Source organism: Peromyscus maniculatus, chromosome 13 (genome assembly GCF_049852395.1).
Source record: "Peromyscus maniculatus bairdii isolate BWxNUB_F1_BW_parent chromosome 13, HU_Pman_BW_mat_3.1, whole genome shotgun sequence".
Classification (NCBI taxonomy): Eukaryota; Metazoa; Chordata; class Mammalia; order Rodentia; family Cricetidae; genus Peromyscus; species Peromyscus maniculatus.
The window spans coordinates 60,662,381-60,682,376 of NC_134864.1; the positions used below are offsets into that span (position 1 = coordinate 60,662,381).

Here is a 19,996-nt window from a genome sequence, read left to right on the forward strand (position 1 = left end):
TTTTAATATGAACTTTTCTTCACTTTTCCAAAGCTGTGAAAACTGTATTAAACCCAAGGCTGACATTGCACTGGTCTCTTGTGGGAGTCTCTATGCACATGAAATGCGATGTTAAAGAGGCAGTGAGCTCACTGCACTTTAAAGAGAAAGCAAGTTATTTAAGAATTGTACTACAGATGCTGGTTTAGCGCCAGAAAAACAAAAACCACTAAAATTCCATCTTCTACTTCCAAATACCACTTTCTTTGGAGAAAAACAAACGGCCATAATGTATAGCAAGACATTTAGAAATTCTAGGTAAAATTTAGCCTTATGGATTGTCGTTCCTAAGATTAGGAGAAACAGTAGAAAAAGGAAAGCCTGCTCAAAGAATAAATGAAGATGCCAGCTTCTCGACGCTCACCAATGGCCAGCCCGTCGCTGAAGTTGTGGATGCCGTCCCCCATGATCACCATCCAGGCGATGTTGGCGATGCCGGTTTCCTTCAGGTCGGAGCCCGAGTGGCAGGGGCCGTGGGAGTGGTGGGAGTGCTTGTGACGCTGGTGGCTGTGCTTCCTCAGCACGGCCTTGGCCTCCGCGTGGTGGTTGTGAGAAGTGCCATGGATCTCATGCTCGTGAATGGTGTGTAGCCCATCACTGTGAGAATGGGCCATGATTTTCTCCTCCTCCACACTCAGGAAATTTTTAGGAGGGGATTCTTGTTGGCCCTCTAAATCCGTCAGTTCAGTCTCATTCAGTCGATCTTCAGACACAACCGAGTCATCAGTCCCTACATGAAAAGAAAGGATAAGGCGGATCTAGCAGATGCATTCACGTGTGCTAATTTAAACCTGGGCAGGACAGCAGCGCAAAGGGCACCGCTTAAGTGAATGCATTTAGTCTCAAGTGACTATCTTTCCCTAAAATACTTTAGAAGTCATTCCACGAGACATTTTCTAAAGTCTATCAGCTGAAATTTAAATAACTTGCCCAAGTCAGTTAGCTGATGGCAAAGTTCTCCACACATGTGCTCTACCAATGATAATGCTACTTAGAGATCTTTGTTGAAATGTGCTGATGACATCTGACACATCGTTTAAAAATAACTATTTTCCAGCACTCTTTTTTTATGACAAAGATCTGAATAACTGTCCTTCGGGAGAGTTCCACAGCTAGGGAAGGCTGCCATCCATGCTGATAGTCACTGACACACTGAGGGAAAGAGAAACCCAGATGTCAGCTGAAACACTGAGTTAGGAAGATCCTTGCTTTTCTCTGAGCACTGTCTGAGCGTCTTCGCTCTGTTAGATACAAGCGTAAGCCCCTCTCCTCTAACCACAGAAGCAACTTCTCATTTTTCTTCTCTACCCAACTGCACAAAAAGGAAACTGCATACTGTCAAGAAATAGTACCCCTTGAGGGTACGGTAATCCATACCTGCAAACCCAGCACCAGGAAGGCCCAGACGGGGGATGGCACTATCTAGCTAACACTATCACAGAAGACTGTCTCATTTTGGGGGTTATTCTGGTTGTGACAAAGAATGGCTTAGCATTTTACGTCTTCTTTTTGATATATTGGAACAGAGCAGCCTTGCTAAGTAGCCCAGGCTGGCCTTAAGCTGAAGATCTTCCTGCCCCAGCCTCCCTGATGCTCAGATTATGGGTGAGTGTCATCACACTGACTTTTTTTTTGTTTCACTCCTGTATTTTTAAATTACGAAGTGGTAAGCTTTCCTTGCTTCTAATATATCTAGTCCACAGCATGTGCAGCACTGGAATTGACTAAAGTGAAAATGAATAAAATTACAAGACACACTCACATTTAAGAAAGAACACATTAGGAAAACCACAAAGAAAAGAAATTTCAAACACACTGTATGGGAACAATTATTCAATTTTTTCTATTTTAAGTTTCTCATTGAAATTGTTGGCTACCAGCAAGTGGCTTGAGTTGGAGCCAGTCAGCATCCGGTGTGCTATTTATCTTATGATCCGAAAGCTTCCTTCCAATAGCCGATTCTTCTGTGCTCTGCTTCATAAACCATTTCTGTTTGCCCTGTGGGAGGGAAAACAACTGGTATTAGTGTAAAATCTACAGCCATAACTAGTAACAATAACAATATAACCTTATTAACACCCATCTGCGGGCAATTGGTGTTAGCATTATACATAATTGTTTTTTTTAATTGACCACTATATTTTTTTATTTAATGTCCAGTCTGTGTGTTTACATGCATGCCATAATACGTGTGTGGAGGTCAGAGGGTAAATTGGGGGACTCTCTCCTTCTACCATATGGGTGTGGAGTATAAAACTCAGGTTATCAGGCTTAGCCACAAGCTCCTTTACCCACTGACTCAGCTCATCTCCTTTGAGAACAGAATGCACAGCATTAAACTATTACACAACCCAACATTACACATCACAATACCATGTGAAATACTGTGTGTAGTTCCTCTGTAGTACTATCAAGTAGCAGAAACAGTTTCCTAATGTTCATGCTTATTTTCTCACTACGAGTGTGGAGCAATGTAAAGTCAAGTCTAAGCTACATCCCTCAATCTGCAGCCTGTTTCTGACGCGCAAGCCTAAGTTTATTAACACAGAGCACACAGCAACCGACCTGCAAAACGGAAGCAACCGTGAGGATTTAGTGGGTGACACATGACAACCACTGCTTCTGAACAGCGTGGAAATAAAAACACTGAATATAATTTAATCCTCAACTACTTAACGTACAAACTGCTGCACCTCGTAGATTGGGCTTGAATTCTTCTCTCCTGACTTAGCAGTGTGGTTCTTACTGCGCACTTTTGTCACTAACCACCAGGAAGGACGACTGACTCGACTTCCTGCTTCCCTCTGATGTCAGTTTTAAAAGCATTTACTCTAGAACACTGAAAACGAGTTGAGGCCTCTCTGGAAGTGCTTACTGCCTGGCACCTTCAGGATGGTTTCTGAGTCAGGTGTGTGGTCACTCTAACTGCTGTGTGCATGCTCGGACAGCTGGCTGTGCCTGACTCGGTCTCCAATTACAGGCACTATCCATTTCCTCTTTCCCTGTGTGGGCACTCTGCTCTAGTCCTAAGGACATGGATCTACCCAGTGCCTAGACTTTTGGCTGGCCTTGACCAACAGAATGCAGTACATCTGTAATCTAGTTTTCACTGTAGTCATGGGGCTTTTTTTTCTTCTTTTGTGTATGTGGACATGCATGTGTGGGTGTGTTCATGTGGATGAACATGTGGGTGCCTATCTGTAGAGGCCAGAAGTCCATCTCAGGTACTGCTCCTCAGGAGTCATCCACCGAACATTTTTCTCCCCGCTCCCTTCTTTTTTTTGGTATTTGGTCTCTCATTGGCCTGGAACTTGCCTGTTAGGCTAGCCTGGCTGGCCAGTGAGCCAGCTCCCCCTGCTGGGATTACAGGTGTGCACCACCATGTCCAGATGTCGTGTGGGTTGTGAAGCCTGAACGTGGGTTCTGCTTGCATGGCAAGCACTCCACTGGCTGTCGTGTCCTCCTGGCACTTTGTTCTGTTTCATTTATGTATGAACATCCTTTCCTTTTAAAATACACAGTAATCGCCTGGCGATGGTGGTGGCGCACGCCTTTAATCCCAGCACTCAGGAGGCAGAGGCAGGCGGATCTCTGTGAGTTCGAGGCCAGCCTGGTCTACAGCGTTAGTTCCAGGACAACCAGAGCTACATAGAGAAATCCTGTCTTGAAAAAGCATAACAAACAAACAAAAACCATAGTTAATTATACTTATTGATGGAGTTCAGTTTGGTGTTTTGAAACATGCACCCAGTGTGTACTGACCAAAGCAGGGTAATCAATTAGTGTTTCCCCCTCTTTATCATATATTGATCCTCTTTTCAGGATCTTCATGAACTACAGCGTGCAGGATTTGTCTTTCTCGGTCTGGCAGGGTTTACTCACCATAACTTCCAGTCCCATGCATCTTGATAAGATTTTACTTTTCTTTGGTTGCAAACACTCTTTTCTGCATCTATACTGGCTTCTTCTCCGTTCATAAGGGCTGATCCCTTATTTTAGGAACTGTGAGTGATGCAGCAAGAAATCTAGATGTGCAGGTACTGTTTGTAAGCTGATTTCATTTTCTTTAGGCATACTCAGAAGTGGGACAGCTGGTTTCCATGGCAGATCTATTTTTTAGTTTGTGAAAGAACCTCTATCCCTCTCCATAGTAATGAGCAGTTTATGTTGCCACAACAGTGTGAATCACTGTTCCACACTGTTAACAGAAGACCGCTGTCCTGACCCTCCCATCCTGACTGGGTGAGATGGTAACTCATTACAGTTACTTTGTTCCTCTTGGAGTAGCTGGAGCTTGAGCCCAGGGACTCCCACACACTGTGCATACAGTCCACAATAAACTGCCCTCCTCCTCCAAGGCTTAGGAAGTTGCTTGCTGTTTCATGGATTTCTCTGCAATTTATATTTCTTGAGAATTCTATTCATATCACTGGCCAATTCTAACATTTAAAAATTATTCATTAAATGATAAATTAAAAAAATAAAAGCTATATATCCGTAGGCTGCTATGTTGTATTTTAATCCAGGGATACACTGCATGTCTAAAGCAGGTTAAGCTTATTATCATCTCAAGCACTTACCATCTCTTTGTAGAAAGAATATCCCTTGTAGTGTTTTAAACTTGCAGCTTTTTATTAACGTTGCTTATTGTCAGCCTACTGTGCGACTGCTCAGCGGAGCTGTCCTTCCTTTCTGACAGTAACTTAGTAGTCACTGGTCAGTACGTCCCCATCCCTGACCTCTGCTATCCTCAGCCTCTGGTGACCACATTCTACTCTCAGCTCCTAGGAGACAACTTAAGAGTCCTCATACGGAAGAGCACCCAGTGCCCACCTTTCTATGCCTACTTCCCTTTGCTTGAACAGCTCCAGTTCTGTCTACCTTGTTGCATCTAGCAGTCTACATTCTTCCCGTGTATAAATAGTATCCTACGGTGCCATATGCTACACGTTTGTTTTCCACTGACATGGAATGCATAGACTATTTCCATTTCCTGGCTATTGTGCCACACCAACACTGGCTTGCAGATGTTTTCATGACACACTAACTTCGTTTCCTTTGGATATGTATCTAATAGTGGGATTGTGGATCCTATGGCGAGTTTAATTTTAATTTTCTGAGGAACCTACAGACAGCTCTCATAATGGCTACGGTGTTTTTACGTCTTCCTATGGTATGCAGATTCCCTTTCTCCACGTCCTCCCTCACCAGCACTTGTTATCTTTAAATCCCCCCACCACCACCACCTTCCTTCTTCTCTTTTTATTTTTTTGGTCATTAGTTACTACTGGAGAGATTTCCTATTGTGGGTTTTTTGTTTGTTTTTTCACTGCTGGGGAGGAACCCCAGGAGCAAGCCAGGTGTGTTCCTCTAGACTATACCCCTGGCTTTCACCGTGATTCCGGCTTGTATCTGCTGATTAGTAATGTTGACTGTGTCCAACAGACATGCCTATCTGGCTTAAGTGTCTCTAAGTGCTTTTCAGTTCCTTATTCAGGGCATCAGTCCCATTAGATGATCATTTTCAGATTTTCTCCTGTTCTGTAGGCTGTTTCCTGTGCTGTGTGGGAGGCTTTTACATTTACTGTAAGAACACTAATCAATTTTTGCTTTTATTTCTTGTATTTCGAGTATCATACTTTAAAAAAAAAAATCACAGTTTAGAGCAATAACTTGGAATGTTTCCCTCGTTTCCTCCTAACAGTTTCAGGCTCTCAGGTCTCTGATTTCTGTAGGAGGTGTGAGATGAGTGTCTAGTTTCAACCTTTTGCTTGAGGAGTTCCAGCACTGTTACTACAGGCTGGGTCACGTGACTCTGCAGGCTCTCCTGAAGTCCTAACTGGGAGCCCTCCGCCTTCTGACTTTGTTCTGCTGTTTCCAACAGCTTTGGCTCTGGGGATCTTTGTTCCCACATGAATTTTAGAAATGTTTTCTCTAGTTCTATGAAGACTGCCATTAACCACTTTGCTCTTTCAAAAAGCACTGCATTGAATCTGCAGCTTGGACTGTTTTAAGAACATTTTACCAATATTAACTCTGAAGGGAGGTCTTCCCTATTTACTCCCTTCACCCTGTAGCTCCTTTCTCAGGAGGCTCATGTCATATTTTTGTCAGCTGAAGCCTGAAACTTTCCTGAATGCAGCATTTATTGGTTCTGTTTTTCTTTTGGTAGAATTTTTAGGTTTTCCTGTGAACAGAATCATATCTTCTGCAAATAGGAATGATGTGAACTCCTCTATCCTTCATGTGGGCCTTCTGTTATTACTTTCTCTTCTCTGATCACCAAACCTAAGATTTCTAGTATCACATTGTTGTTCTGAATCAGAAAGGACATTTACAGCTTTCCCCAAAAAACAAACTGTTTAGTTTTGTTTAATCATGAAAGAATACTGATTTTCCTGCATCTACTGAGAGGATCATATGGTCTTCATGTGATGGCGTGTTCAACGCCTGCAGATGTTTCACCTGACACTTATCAGGTCTCACCGACTCTCTTATGTGATGTCACTTAAACACTTCCCATCATCCCTCCTACTTGCCGTTCTTTGCGCTGGGACCCTGGTCCAAGCCCGTTACCCGCTTTCTAAATTACCCCGCAGTGTGTTGTTCCATCCACAGCTTGTCTCCCTCCAGCCAGCCCTGCTCTGGCATTCTGGTCACCACTTTGCTGCCCCTTGTCTGATGTACCTCGTCATTATTGTACCTTTCAAAGGTAATGTATAATTAGATCCATTCCATTAACACATAATAGACCCATTTCATTTTCTCTGAAGTTCATCCTTCCCAGATTCTTTTACCATAACAATACCAAATTCCACAGATATTTTTCTGAGATTCTCATCTTAGTCCTCCTCTGAAGACAAGCAATAAAAACTAAAGTACATGATCTGAAATGTGATATGAAAATAAAGATAAGAAACAACATAGACTTGTTTAGATGGTAACTGAAGATCCTGAAGATCAAAGACAGTCACACAACTCATGTCTGTGTGAACTCGAGTCACTCCCTTGATCGGATCGGAGGTCTCTTCCAAGTCTATTTTGTTTGTCTCAGAGGAATACATACAAAAGTGTGTGTGTGTGTGTGTGTGTGTGTGTGTGTGTGTGTGTATGTGTGTGTGTATGTGTGTGTGTTTGTGCAGATGCACACACACAAACAAAATTATAAATATCCAGAGTACTGGAAAGAAAAGATTACATTTGGAACTAACAAGATAGAAGAAATTTGTGATGCTTGTCCATTTGTGGCAAGTTTTATTTAAATATAATATATTGGGGCTATCTGTGTGTCATTACCTCAAACGGATCACTCACATGTATTGTGATATACTGTTAGGCTAATGTGAACCAGGGTGAACAGGCTTAAACCACAGCAATTGGTAGTAGCTTTAAAGCAACTTTCTGACATTTTCATATGTCCGACATCAGACACAGACAGCTGAAGGCCAATCAAGGTTGTGGAGCATCTTCTCCCAAGGGGGGTTTCAGTATTAAAAAGAATTACAGCTTCCATCATTTCTGTCTGCTGTCACCCAAGGGGCTCCTGTTATCCTGACCCCTCGCTTCCCTCTGGTTTTTCTGAGAAGGTGTTGTACAAAAAACTTCACTGTCAGGTAATACAATGAAAGTCACTAAAAATGAAAGAGAAGACTGATGAGACCTGTTTCCTCATCATTCTGATAACAAAACTGGTCAGCAGCAGCTTCCCTGCTCTACGTAAATCCCTAGGGATGATGAAACACAGGCTATCTCAGACACTGCTGTACCTTCGTATAAATGTCAGAGTGAATGTAATGACAAAGGGACAAAGGTCAGAGGCAGGACCGAAGGGCAGAGACGACAGACACACCAGCACCCTACTAAGAACTGTGTTCAGAAAGAGATGCTCTTCGTTAGGACGGTACCTGATAAGACACGCACGGAAACACTTACTCTTTGCTGCTTGTAGTGCTTAAACATTCGAATGCAGTGTTCAATGATGAACAGCAAGTAAATGCCTCCTAGTGCAACAAGTCCTTTCAACACCGCATCGTATTCTTCCAGAAACTTCTTGGATTCATGTCCGTGTGAATGACCATGTCCATGCGCATGCTGATGACTGTGGTCATGTCCACCCTGAGACTATTAGACGAGAATGAGGAAAATAACTGAAATTACTTCAGATCTTGAACATAACATCTTACAGACATAGAAAGACCATCTTCTAAATTTTTAATTTTTAAACCTTTTACTGGTACATAAAACTCTCCAGATTTATTGGGTTCCTTGACTATTTTGATACATGCATGTATTATACAATGTTCAAGTTATATTAAATCCCCTCACACATTTATCGTTTCTTTATGGTGAAAAGAACATCTGGAGTCCTTTCACACACACACAATCTCCACACCTACCCTCACTGTACCCTCAGCTGCAGTCACCTCTACTAAGCTACAGAACACAGAGCTTCATCTCCCACACAACCCTATCTCAGGAACCATGACAACCAACCGCTCCCATCCCTTTTGCTGATCAACTTCCTCTAGTGTCAATTTTTATGAGATCAAAGTTTCAGGGCCCACACATGATGTAGGAGTAGCTTTTAGATCTCAACGTGCTTCACTGATATTGTATCACATAAAGCTGTCTTCCAGTTAATTTCCTTGGCTTATTGCCTGGAAATTATTATATTTCATGATAAACAAATGCCTTCTAAGGGTTAGAAAAACACTAATGAATTAATGAAGCCAGAAGAAATAACAAAAAGTAATGAGTCCTTTGTAAACAGAAATTAATATCATCACCTAAACTACAAATATTTAGTAAAAGTAAAATAAATCAGCAACTGAGTCAAAGTGTTCACCATTGTACCCTCCGGCTAGATGCACAATCAAGACAACAGACTGCACACACTTCTTCTAATGGCGTTTTTTAATATACTACAAAGATTAGATGATCTAGCACTCCTGGTCCCATTTAAAACCCAATGGTTCGATTTATTTAAAAATACTGCAATTAAATCTGTGAAAATGAGAAAAACGTGCTTCAACCCATAAGAACATACAATTCCACAAATAAAGCCAGGACCCTCTCAACACTAGCATCTTTCTGTGTAACTTTTAGCAGAGTAAAAAGGATTCCTTACATGGGGCAGCAGATGAAGAAGGGCATCCCCACTCATTGTCCCCACAGCCAGTGCCACAAGGAAGGTGAGGAGGAATTTGAAGCATCCTTGGTTGATGATGGGAACCAAAATCACGCCCAGCAAGGAAAGCAGGCTAATGACGGTGATAGAGATGATGCCACAGATCCACGCTGCGGGGAAACAGTCAGCATCAGTCCAACAGCACAGGAGAAACATTATAAAGAACATCAGGAGATAAGTGAGTCAAGGAGACACATCATCTTACCTAGACCACATATAAGAAACTTTGATATCACTGTGCTTCAAAACAAAACAAAAACATGATATACAGACACCATGAACATTTAAAAACTCCACTCAGTTCATACATAGTACCCACCATGGTCTACACTAGAACAGTAACTTCAAATGACTAAGCCCACCAATATTTAAACAGTCATAAAATTTTCTCACTGTTAAAAGCATAGCATAAGTAATAAAGTTATTTAACCAATATAATTATAAAACTTTCCTGTATCAAGTGATTTACCTAATGTACTACAATTGAAAGTTTTGCTAACAATATGTTTAAGAAACCTACTAAATCAGCTCCAAATGGAAGTAAATTCATATGCACAACAAAACAGTATCATAAACTATGGCTTTATTGTTATATGCGATGAATCTCAGCGCGGTGTGGTGGCACATTCTTGTAATCTTAGCGACTTACTCCAGAGGCTGAGGGAGGAGGACTGCAAGTTCAAATTTAGACTTGGCAATCTGGCAAGACCCTATAAAAGCCAAATAAAAAGGGCCACACCATTGTCAGGGGCAGTGGCACTTGTGAGCATGCTCTAGGCCCTGTACTGAAAGAGCACATAGATGAGTGTGGAAATGATGCTATGACGGACATTAAATGCTCAGCTTTCCCAAAATATCTGCTTTGTGTTGTCTGTAACGCATGGTAGTCAGCATTTCATGACGGGAGTCAGTTGACAGAGTCAAAATGACAGTGAACCCTCATTAGCTAAATTAGCTAACAGAATTAATACAACAGGTCGTCCATCACTAATGGGAAACTGTGTGGCTTACTCTCTTAACAGACAACCACCATCAGCCAAGAATGGGAAACTAAGAAGACCAAAGGCCCACACATATAAGTAATCCTAGTGGGGATTTAGACTTAGACTCAAATTTCCAATCCTTGTGAACATTTTGAGACAACAAAGGAACAGAAACTTCATTGTTTTCCAAAAACTGTAGGTCAGGGAAACGTGGCAGGAATAACATGATTGCCCAAACCAAAGGATTAAAAGGAAACTCTTCCATCTAATGTTACTACTTCCATCTAAATATACTACTCAAATTAAAACCCTGTCTCAAGGAGAAAGCCCAAAGTCAAAAGCTGACTGAATAATGATAACAAAGTACCTCTGTTCACTGGTGATGACAATGAAATCTGTGAAAGAGCCCAAGAGTGTCAACGGCTCAAAGAAAGGGCCTCAATGTTTACTCTGATCTCATGTGTATGAGTAGTTTCTCTCCGTGTGTTATGTATTCCGTGCTGGAGGAGGCCAGAAGAGGATGTCAGATCCCCCGAAACTGTTTATAGATGGCTGTAAACCACTACGTGGGAACTAGGAACTGAACCTAGTTCTTCTGCAAGAGTAGCAAGTGCTCTTAACCACTGAGCCTTCTCTCCAGCCCCCAAGGACCTCGATAAATTTTATACCCGAGGTTTTGAAGTTAGTAAAGTAACGAAGTAGCTAAGCCAGCAAAGCTTTGTTAAAGCCACCAAAGCTCTCCCTAGCTTTAATTATATTCACAGGATGGGGAAAGATTAAAGAGAAACTGTGCTTTTGACTAAATGAGAGAAAGCAATGTTAGTAACAAAAACATCATGGAGACAAAATGTCTTCTGCAGTTCTGCTGACTCCTTTCCAGATACACATTATCCTTCACTGGCCACGCTCCAGGCTAGAGGCAGCTTATCTCAAACAGTGACTGGAATTTAAAGGAAGCAGCAGTAAACTAACTGGGAAAACCAATATTCTAAAATACTCCCTAAGCTCGTAAATTATAACTGTATATACTTACTAATGTAAACATGGAGGTCTACACTGTCAATATATGATAACCCAAAGTATACAATATATACCAACTAAACAACCTTGATAATGGTAACTTCCTCACTATCAGAAATGTACATGAGTCAGATTTACTTTGAACAACAACAAGGAAACACCTCATGATTAATTACCTAAACTATCCAATAACAGTATTTTATTTCTAGGCCACAGTGTCTAGGAAAATTCAAACATAAGGTAAAGATGCTAAATTAAAGTCCATTGTTTGCAAAATATCTAGTTGGGTAAACCTGTTATCCACGTTTATTTTTTTCTCACGTTACATTCTACACAATGCATTCTATGTGTTCACTTTCGGAGTATGAACACATTTGTAATAGAAGTAAATGTCTATATTTTAATCTACAGACAATGCCATTTATTTGATGTGCCATACATCTGAGATGATTAACCACTCACATAACATAATGTAAAAAAATTAATAAAATATCAGCACTGGAAGCATATTTAAAACATAAACCTATTACTTCTTGGAGTTCCAAGACATAGTAAAACAACATTAATATTAATATTAATCAGCATATTTTAACAATCTGTTCACTGAGTTGAGGTAAAGTGTAATGGTAGAGAACTAAGCATTTCCAAGTCTTGAGTTTGAATCTAGTATGAGTAAAAAGAAAAATCCACTTGTTAAGGAGCCGAGAGAAAATCTACTACTTAAACAATAAGCTACTCAAAAGGAACACTGTCTTAGGCAACGCATCTAAAACCCTCCTGCTAACTTCTGGCTAGTAGTATCTTGGATGAGAAAAAAAGTCTAGGAAACATTCTATGAATTCACACAAACAGTAATGTTCTCCAATGACAATTTCAAACAGCTCTTGGTCTGCTATCCAAGAGTAAAGTAGTCAAATTAACAAAATCTAACTCAATAAACATCAAATTTTCAATATACTAATGGGTGCACTAAATGCACTATAAATGAAAATCAGTCATCAGCAGAGTAACACACACAAAACTAACCACATGCTATGGTGTTGCGGAATAGTTGTTTAACTATGTAAAGATGAACTGCATTTGTTTAATTATGTAAAGGGGTGTTGCTGTTTTACCTTGCCTGTCTAAGGCACCTGACTGGTCTGATAAAAAGCTGAATTGCCATTATCGAGGGAGGAGGGTAAGTGGGACTTCCAAGCAGGGAGAGTAAGAAGAGGAATTTAGGCTGGAAAAGAAAGAAAAAGAGATGCCAGGGAAATGCCAGGGACCAGCCAGACTTGCAGCAAAGTAGGACACACAGAATGAAAGAAAGGTAGAAAGCCCAAGGCAAATGTAGATGAATAGAAACAGGTTCAATTAAGTCAAAAGCGGAATGAGCCTAAGCTAAGGCCCAGCATTCATGATTAATAATGAGTCTCTGTATCTTTATTTGGGAGCTGGTTGGTGGCCCAAAGAAACATCCAACTACACTATGGTACTTGTGTCTCTTCCCTCCAGAAAGAAACTCAGTGGTCTAAGAGGAGAGGAAAGAGGAAAGCTCAGTTATGATTAGAAAATCTTCAGCAGATGTGATAGCTGATAACTGAAACTCAGAAACTCTTACAATCTCACAAAGGAAAAAGTCTTCCACAATTCAATCCAGGGTCATGACTTCCCAATCTAAAGGTGCCACCCTTACTCGGAGGGCATGACATGTCCTCAGACGAGAGACAATGCCACACCTCAAGCTGATCAAAAAAAAAGGGATCATGTTGAAAACTTTCTTCAAATGGCTTACATGTTAATACAAAATTCAGATAAATGCACATTAAAAATGATTCAAAGGTTCTGGAGGTTTCTTGTTTATATGGCAAATGTTTATCAATTATTTGGTCAATGATCACCAACTGAAAAGATAAAAGCAAAAAGGTTAGGATGACTTTAAAATGTGCCTTTAAAAAAGTTTCTATTTCTTAAATTAAGAAAATATATAGTATGCTTTTATATAAAATATTTTAAAGGGTATCTTCAAAAGACTACTTTTGTTTGGTTTTGAAACAGAGTTTCACTATGTAGACTTAGCTGGCCTGTAAGTCTTTATATAGACCAAGCTGGCCTCCAACTCTCAGAGATCTTCCTGACTCTGCCTCAGGAGAACTTAGATGAAAGGTGTGTACCACCATATCCACCTAACATAAAGTCTTTTAAAACACATCACCAACTAAAGAGTAAAAGCATCAGCTAACTCATTTGATGAGACAAATAACCCGGAACAACATCATAGCTTAACTCTTTTACGTAAGTCTTGTCTTTGATTGGCAGAGGTGGAAATAAAAAACACTTGCTGGCAAGGGCATGGAGAAATTAGAATTTCTGAACACTAATGGAAGATAAGCAACCTGGGTAACCCGTGTAAGAACTGTTTGGCAGTTCCTCAAAAGACTAAACAGACAAGCTACACAAACCAGGAATGAGATGGAGGCAGACTCTCGGGCTTATGTATCTATGTCATGCTGCTGACAACTGGTGAGTGCCCAAATGATTATCAACAGATAATAGATGCACTTAATGGAACACTGTTCAATACAAATGAATGATGCCTAGAAATATAGTAAGTAAAATAAGCCAGCCAGAGAAGAAAACAAATATTGCCTAACTATTTATATCAAGTATTTAGAATAGTTAAAATTTGCATAAAGAAAGTAAACTTGATCTTATTATGGGCTGGAAGAGGTGAAAATGTGGAGTTAATAAAATGCTTAATGATTAGAAGGTTTCTATTTAGGATGATAAAGGTTTTAAATAATACACAGTGGTTGGTATATAATAATGCAAAAATGAGTAGTGAATTATACAGTTAAAACATGTTAAAGGGGGCATTCTGGGAAGACTGTGCAGCAGGAAGCACAAAGAATCTGTCCCCCATGACACTGGCAAAATCTGTCTGACCTAATACGCTGAAGCTCTATTGTCTTCAGAAGGCATATAATTTCAAAGGGAAGACCGGATGGCACAACGTGGTTGAGTTGATCAATGTCAGGTCTTAACTGTGGTAGCCACTAATCCACCACCCCTGGCTTCTCAGAAGGCTGGCATGTTATACCACCGAAATCATGCACACAAAGCACACAGGTGGGCAGAAAGGATGCCCACTCCGGGAATCGGTAACCACTGACTATGATCACAGAGTTCCCAAAAGTCGCATGGCTGCTGCTGCCCTTCGTCACTATTGGCAGCGGTGCTCCTGGGGGACTAAGGGGCCAGCACTCTTGTATTTGCTACATCTTTCTTCTCCTCTGTTTAGAAGACCAGCATTAAACACAAAGACATTCACAATAAATGTATTATGGAAATCAGAGAGTGTCCTAGCATGCCCATGGAGGAACACAGTTCAGAAAGGGTCTGAAAAGCCCCAAAAGTTGATGTGGGGTGCAGAGCCACCACATAGCAAATTCAGAACAAAACAATGAAAAGTAGCAACCCTGGAGAAGGAGACTAATCTGACTTCCAGAGTTACCACATCACTCGCGTCACATGGTCACATCATCGAATGTACCAGAATTCAGAACATACGAGTAAACAGAAGAGTAAGGTGCACAGGACAGTAGGAGACACACACAAATCAACAGAAATCGCCCTAGGGAAGAAAAGCCTGACAGCACATCCTCTTTAAAACAGCTATCTTAAGGACGCTTAAAACAAACAACAATAAACTCTGCAGGTTCTATGTGTAGGCAATCAACAAAACAATATATAAACAAAAGAGCCAGAAAACCTAAATAAAATACAAAGGGAACTCTGAAGCCAGTGAAATATAATCAATGAAATTGAAATCCACTAGAAGGACTCAAAAGCAGGTCTGAGGAGGCAGCTGAGCTGGGGAACAGAAAAAAAAACAAAAACAGGAATAAAGCAAGCACAGCGCCAAGGTGCCTCTGGGCTGCTGTCGCCATGACTGACATGGACACGGAGTTCCGGGAAGAGGAAGGAACAGCATGAGCACGTGAAGAAGAAGCATGACTAGAACATCACAAACGTGACAGAAGGCACGGATAGAAAACTCAAAGAAAGAAGCGAGTTCAACTTGAAGACAGACCTGAAGAGATCCACACCAAGGCCCACTGTACTCAACCCCTGAAAAAATAAGGAGGAACTTGAAAAGTCACAAGCGAAACAACTCATCCATCATACGCAAGGGCTCCTCAGTAGGAAGATCAGCAGATTTCTCATCAGTCTCTGACCCATTGTTGAGAATTTTCACCTGGGTGTTTATAAGAACACTGGGCTCTAATCTGTTTGTGCTCTGTCTGGCTTTACTACTCGGTCGCAGAATTTAGTGAAATACAGACAATAGTTTTAGAGGCTGGAAGTTGAGACGAATGGGAAACTACTGCTTAATGAGAAGAGAGTTTCAGTTCTGCAAGGTGAAGAGTTAGAGAGATAGTTACTGTAGCTGTATTTTTAGGAGTCTACTTAATACCAGTGAACTGTACACTTAATAATAACTAAATCAAACTGTTGTTATATTTTACTCTAACACAAAAATGGAAGAAAAATGTTCCCATTTTATTGGTTTAACTTTTAAAACATGTGGTAAAACATCTAACATAAAATTAGCAATCGATCTAAGTCCTCAGGGGAGGCCTTGCTCTGTAGGAGGTGGGAATGGGGAGTGGGCTGGGGGGAAAGGGGAGAACAAGGGAATCTGTGGCTGTTATGTAAAACTGAATAGTATTTTAAAATAAAATAAAATAATAATAAAAAAAATAGCAATTTTAGAATGTCACGGGGTCTAGGGACTTGCCTCAGGAGCACAAGAACCCAGGGGGTAGATAGGCAGGGCTGGTAATAACTGGTGACAGGTGGGATGGTAACAAGACACCTAACCAGGCCTGACTCTGTTTCCCTCGGAAAAACGTGGTGCTTTCAGAGAATGCTTGGCTAAATTTTATGTATCACTTGTGCTTTTCTTACTAAAGGAGGCTTCACAAAAAAAAGATAAGCAAGACAAATTGAGGATAATTTTGCCTGAAAGTAAGAAGAAATGGTAACAGTTAATCCAAATGACAGTTCCAAATTTGAGCTAATTGTGATAAAGATGAAGACAACATTGTATTGCATAAAATTATCTCAAAGCACTCATACTTTCTTTGAGGTCACCAGACACGGGCAGTAAGGTTAATAATTTATCTACCATGAATTATCACCTATTTGTGCCAGTCCTAAAAAATAATAAAGTAAGTCATGGAGCTGGACAGATGGCTCAGTGGTTAAAAGCACTTGCTCTTGCAGAGGACTTGGGTTCAATTCCCAGCACCAACAAGGTGATTCACATCCATCTGTAACTGCAGTTCCAGGGGATCTGATGCCCTCTTCTGGCCTCTGAGGGCACAAGGCACAGACATGGTGCACAGAAATACATGCAGGCAAAATTCCCACAAACATTAAATACATAAAAACTCAGAACCATCCAGACATCTCCCACAGGTAACAACTATGCCATGACAACCATTTCATTCAGAACCAGCTCGACCACTCCTGTCTATGTGCACAGGATAAACGTCCTTTTTCAATTGTTTACTTTAAACTTTTCAAAACATCTCAGTTCTCTGCTACTATAAATTTGCGTATCCATTCTCCTAGCAAGTTACTAATCTTTTTTCATAAAAAAAATAACAATTCTTTGACCCAGAAGTGTGAAGCTGTTTTGAATATTCTGTATTTAGAAATACCTTTCCAGGTTGTTCACTGATTTTTAGTTTACATAAGCTCCTAATTTTTTAAATACACCAGGGAAAAAAGCAATGGATATATTTTTTTTTCAATTTCTAACCAAATAGTTGTGCTTTTCTAATCACAATTTATTTGGTGTAAAACACAGCTAGAAAGGTACCCTTTAGAAAACTGATACCTAGCAAGCAATATGCAAACTATTAAATACAACTAGCTAATGTTTTCTTTATTTGTACCCAAGATACCATATGTAATAAAAAGTGCTAAGTGTCTGAAGCAAGCTTCACTTCTTCCGCAAATTAGGTTGCTTGAAACGTTAAAGGTCTTCAAGCTTAGTTATTCACCAACTCCTTTTCTCATTACCAGGAGAGAAAATGCATTCTTTTAAAAAGAAGCGCTCATCTGTGGAAACTTTCTAATTAACTTGGTGCAAAGCATGTGCAAGATGGCAGTTTTCTACACTGCTTCAGCATTTTAATTGGCAGAAAATGCTTAGCAGCCTCTTCACGACCCCCCTTGGTAATTAAGCGAGGGTCAACTCTATGACTAAATGAGCCAATCTTGTGAAACAAATGATTTCTACCATGCACACTATTCAGGGTATTTGGTTTACAGCAGTCTTTGAACAAAGTTAATGAGGTAGTAGTTGAGTCACTATGGGAGATATATATAAAACAAGTTAACCTTTCTTAATGGTGCAGCAGTCATTAAAAATAATTACTAGCAGGGCATTCTCTCTAACAATTATTAACATCTATCAGAACATAATTAATTCAAGCTGCATTTCTGACAATGCTAAAAACCACCTGCAAACAACTAATCAATATTCACTAGTTGTAACATATTTGTTTTCAAAACAAGCACAATTTCCTCTAAGGCTTTTGAATTAAATAAGCTGTTAACTTCTAGTATTACTAGTTGCATACCTATCAACAGCTTTATTTCAATATATGGATTATGGCAGTATTACATTATAGACAACACTAATTAAAAGTCCTAATTCACCACCGGCATGAAAACAAAGAATTGGAATTTTTTTTTTAGAATCCTTCAAAATGAAAACATTACTGGTTTTAACTTCAAATGAAACAATCTTGTTAGGTTCCATTTCTCCCTATAAGAAAAAGTACATTTTATTTCCAATTAAGCTTAATCTCGAATTCCCTTTTTGTGGCAGTAAGAGAGATGGTCTCTCATCTACAAAGAACAATAAGCATGAAGTCAAGAAAAAGGACAAATTAATTAACTTCAATGTTAATTTTCAATAAATATCTTCCTAAAATACAACAGAGAACTTCTAGACTAATAATAACCTATTCATTAAATCAACATGAATGCTTGTTTCTTATCCAAAGCTCTATTTACTATGTGTAGAGAGGAGACTGCTAGTCATTACCTTTAAGTAACTGAGGCCAAACAAAAACATTTATCTAAATTGCACACCTTTAATCCCAGCACACAGGAGGCAGAGGCAGGTGGGTCTCTGTGAGTTCAATGCCACCCTGGTCTACAAAGTGAGTTCCAGGACAGCCAGGGCTACACAGAGAGACCCTGTCTTGGAAAACAACAAGATCTTCCCAAATCTCTGCTATTAGGGACACATGTAGATGTGTCAACAGGGAACTTGGGTAAGCTGCTGCTGAATGGTAAATTAGGACAAAATGTCTAATGTCTGAGCTGAAACTCTGAAGAAAAGTGACATCATCAGTTGTGTGCTAAGCTTATTAAGTTGAGAAAAAAGAATGTGAGAGACTGAGAGGCAAGAGTAGGGAGTAAGTGGGAGGTACAGACAGCCTACAGATCAGCAAAGCAGGGGGCTCTGACCTTGACACCACCGGGCACGGGACAGTGTGCATGAGAAAAAAGGAAATGTACCGGGGATGTGATGCAAAGTATCAACTAGTGTAAAGACAGGGCAAACACCATGGAGGAATGCAGGCTTCAGCTCACTTCAGAAGGCAGTGGTACAGGGATGAGCTGCCCCACGTTTTATCAGACAACCCTCAACGTTTGGGGGCTGTCACTAGTTAAGTCTGCAAATCGTGGGCAAGTTACTTAACTTCTCTCTGCCTTGGATTCTACCTAAAAAGAAAACAAAACCACACATGAAAAATTAAAACTAAAGAATCAACCACAAAATTTCTCTCTCAGAATTATTGCTGAAATTTAGTGGGAAATAAAAAGCATATAAGACATTTGGCATATAAATACCAAAATGTCTGAATTATGCAGGTTGAACCCCAGCACAACTACCCACTACCTGACATGCTGCCTTCTAAGACTGCTGGGAGGAGTAAATGAGTTTAGTTTAGAAGCTTGCCTGCAATATATGCTTACAAAGTAAATAAACTAAATTATTAATGTAATGTTGAAAACAAACAACTTCTATGCCGGAGGATCTCACTTACATTTTAGAAAATAAATCGAGATTAAGTGCCAGAAATGCCTTGCAAGGGGTAAGAACATAGGTAAGAAGGTAATGAAGCTATTTAACAATCAAACAAACAAGATGAATATAAGCAAAGGTTATAATAGAGTGCCTTGGAGTTAGAAAATGTAGACAATTGACTCCTGATTATACAAGAGAAGAGGGGGGGAGAGAAGATTGTTAGAGGGAAATAAGTTCTAAATTCTATGAAAAGAATGATGCTGGATTCCAGATCCTTGAGAGTTACAAACTGTCAGGTAGCCGAGTTTTCAATGCTAGGAGCGAAGTCCTGTGACCATCACAGGGGAGCTATCCGGCCACCCGGATATGATGGGAAAACAACCAACCAACCAGCCTAGGAGCAGTCTGCAAACAGGATTGGTTTCACCCCTTCAGAACTTGGAGGAAGTAACCAGGAGGAAGTTGATATCCCAACTACGTGGCATGTCAGAGACATTCCCACTGTTTAGCTTCTAGCTTCCCATTTTACTTCTTTAAAATCCAATCACCTTTGTGTTCACAAAGCCCTACTCATGCAAAAGATTAAATAATTGTAACACAAAATAACTTTAGAGGTCCCATGATGTATAGGTGCTTGTCAAAAAGATTTCTATTTCCTTTTTAATC

General features: G+C 40.1%; 1 protein-coding gene across 10 annotated transcripts in view; it reads right to left on the bottom strand.

Annotated features, from left to right (window-relative positions):
- The window catches only part of Slc39a10 (solute carrier family 39 member 10), a 130,070-nt gene that overhangs the window by 11,529 nt on the left and 98,545 nt on the right, over positions 1–19,996 (bottom strand). For all 10 annotated transcript variants that reach the window (XM_006974867.4, XM_076550406.1, XM_015993754.3 and 7 more), the window contains 4 exons: positions 9,167–9,336; positions 7,972–8,160; positions 1,917–2,037; positions 404–769 (listed from right to left, as the gene is read on the bottom strand). In XM_006974867.4, coding sequence (XP_006974929.1) covers positions 404–769; positions 1,917–2,037; positions 7,972–8,160; positions 9,167–9,336 — 846 coding nt within the window. The remainder of the gene's footprint in view (positions 1–403; positions 770–1,916; positions 2,038–7,971; positions 8,161–9,166; positions 9,337–19,996) is intronic.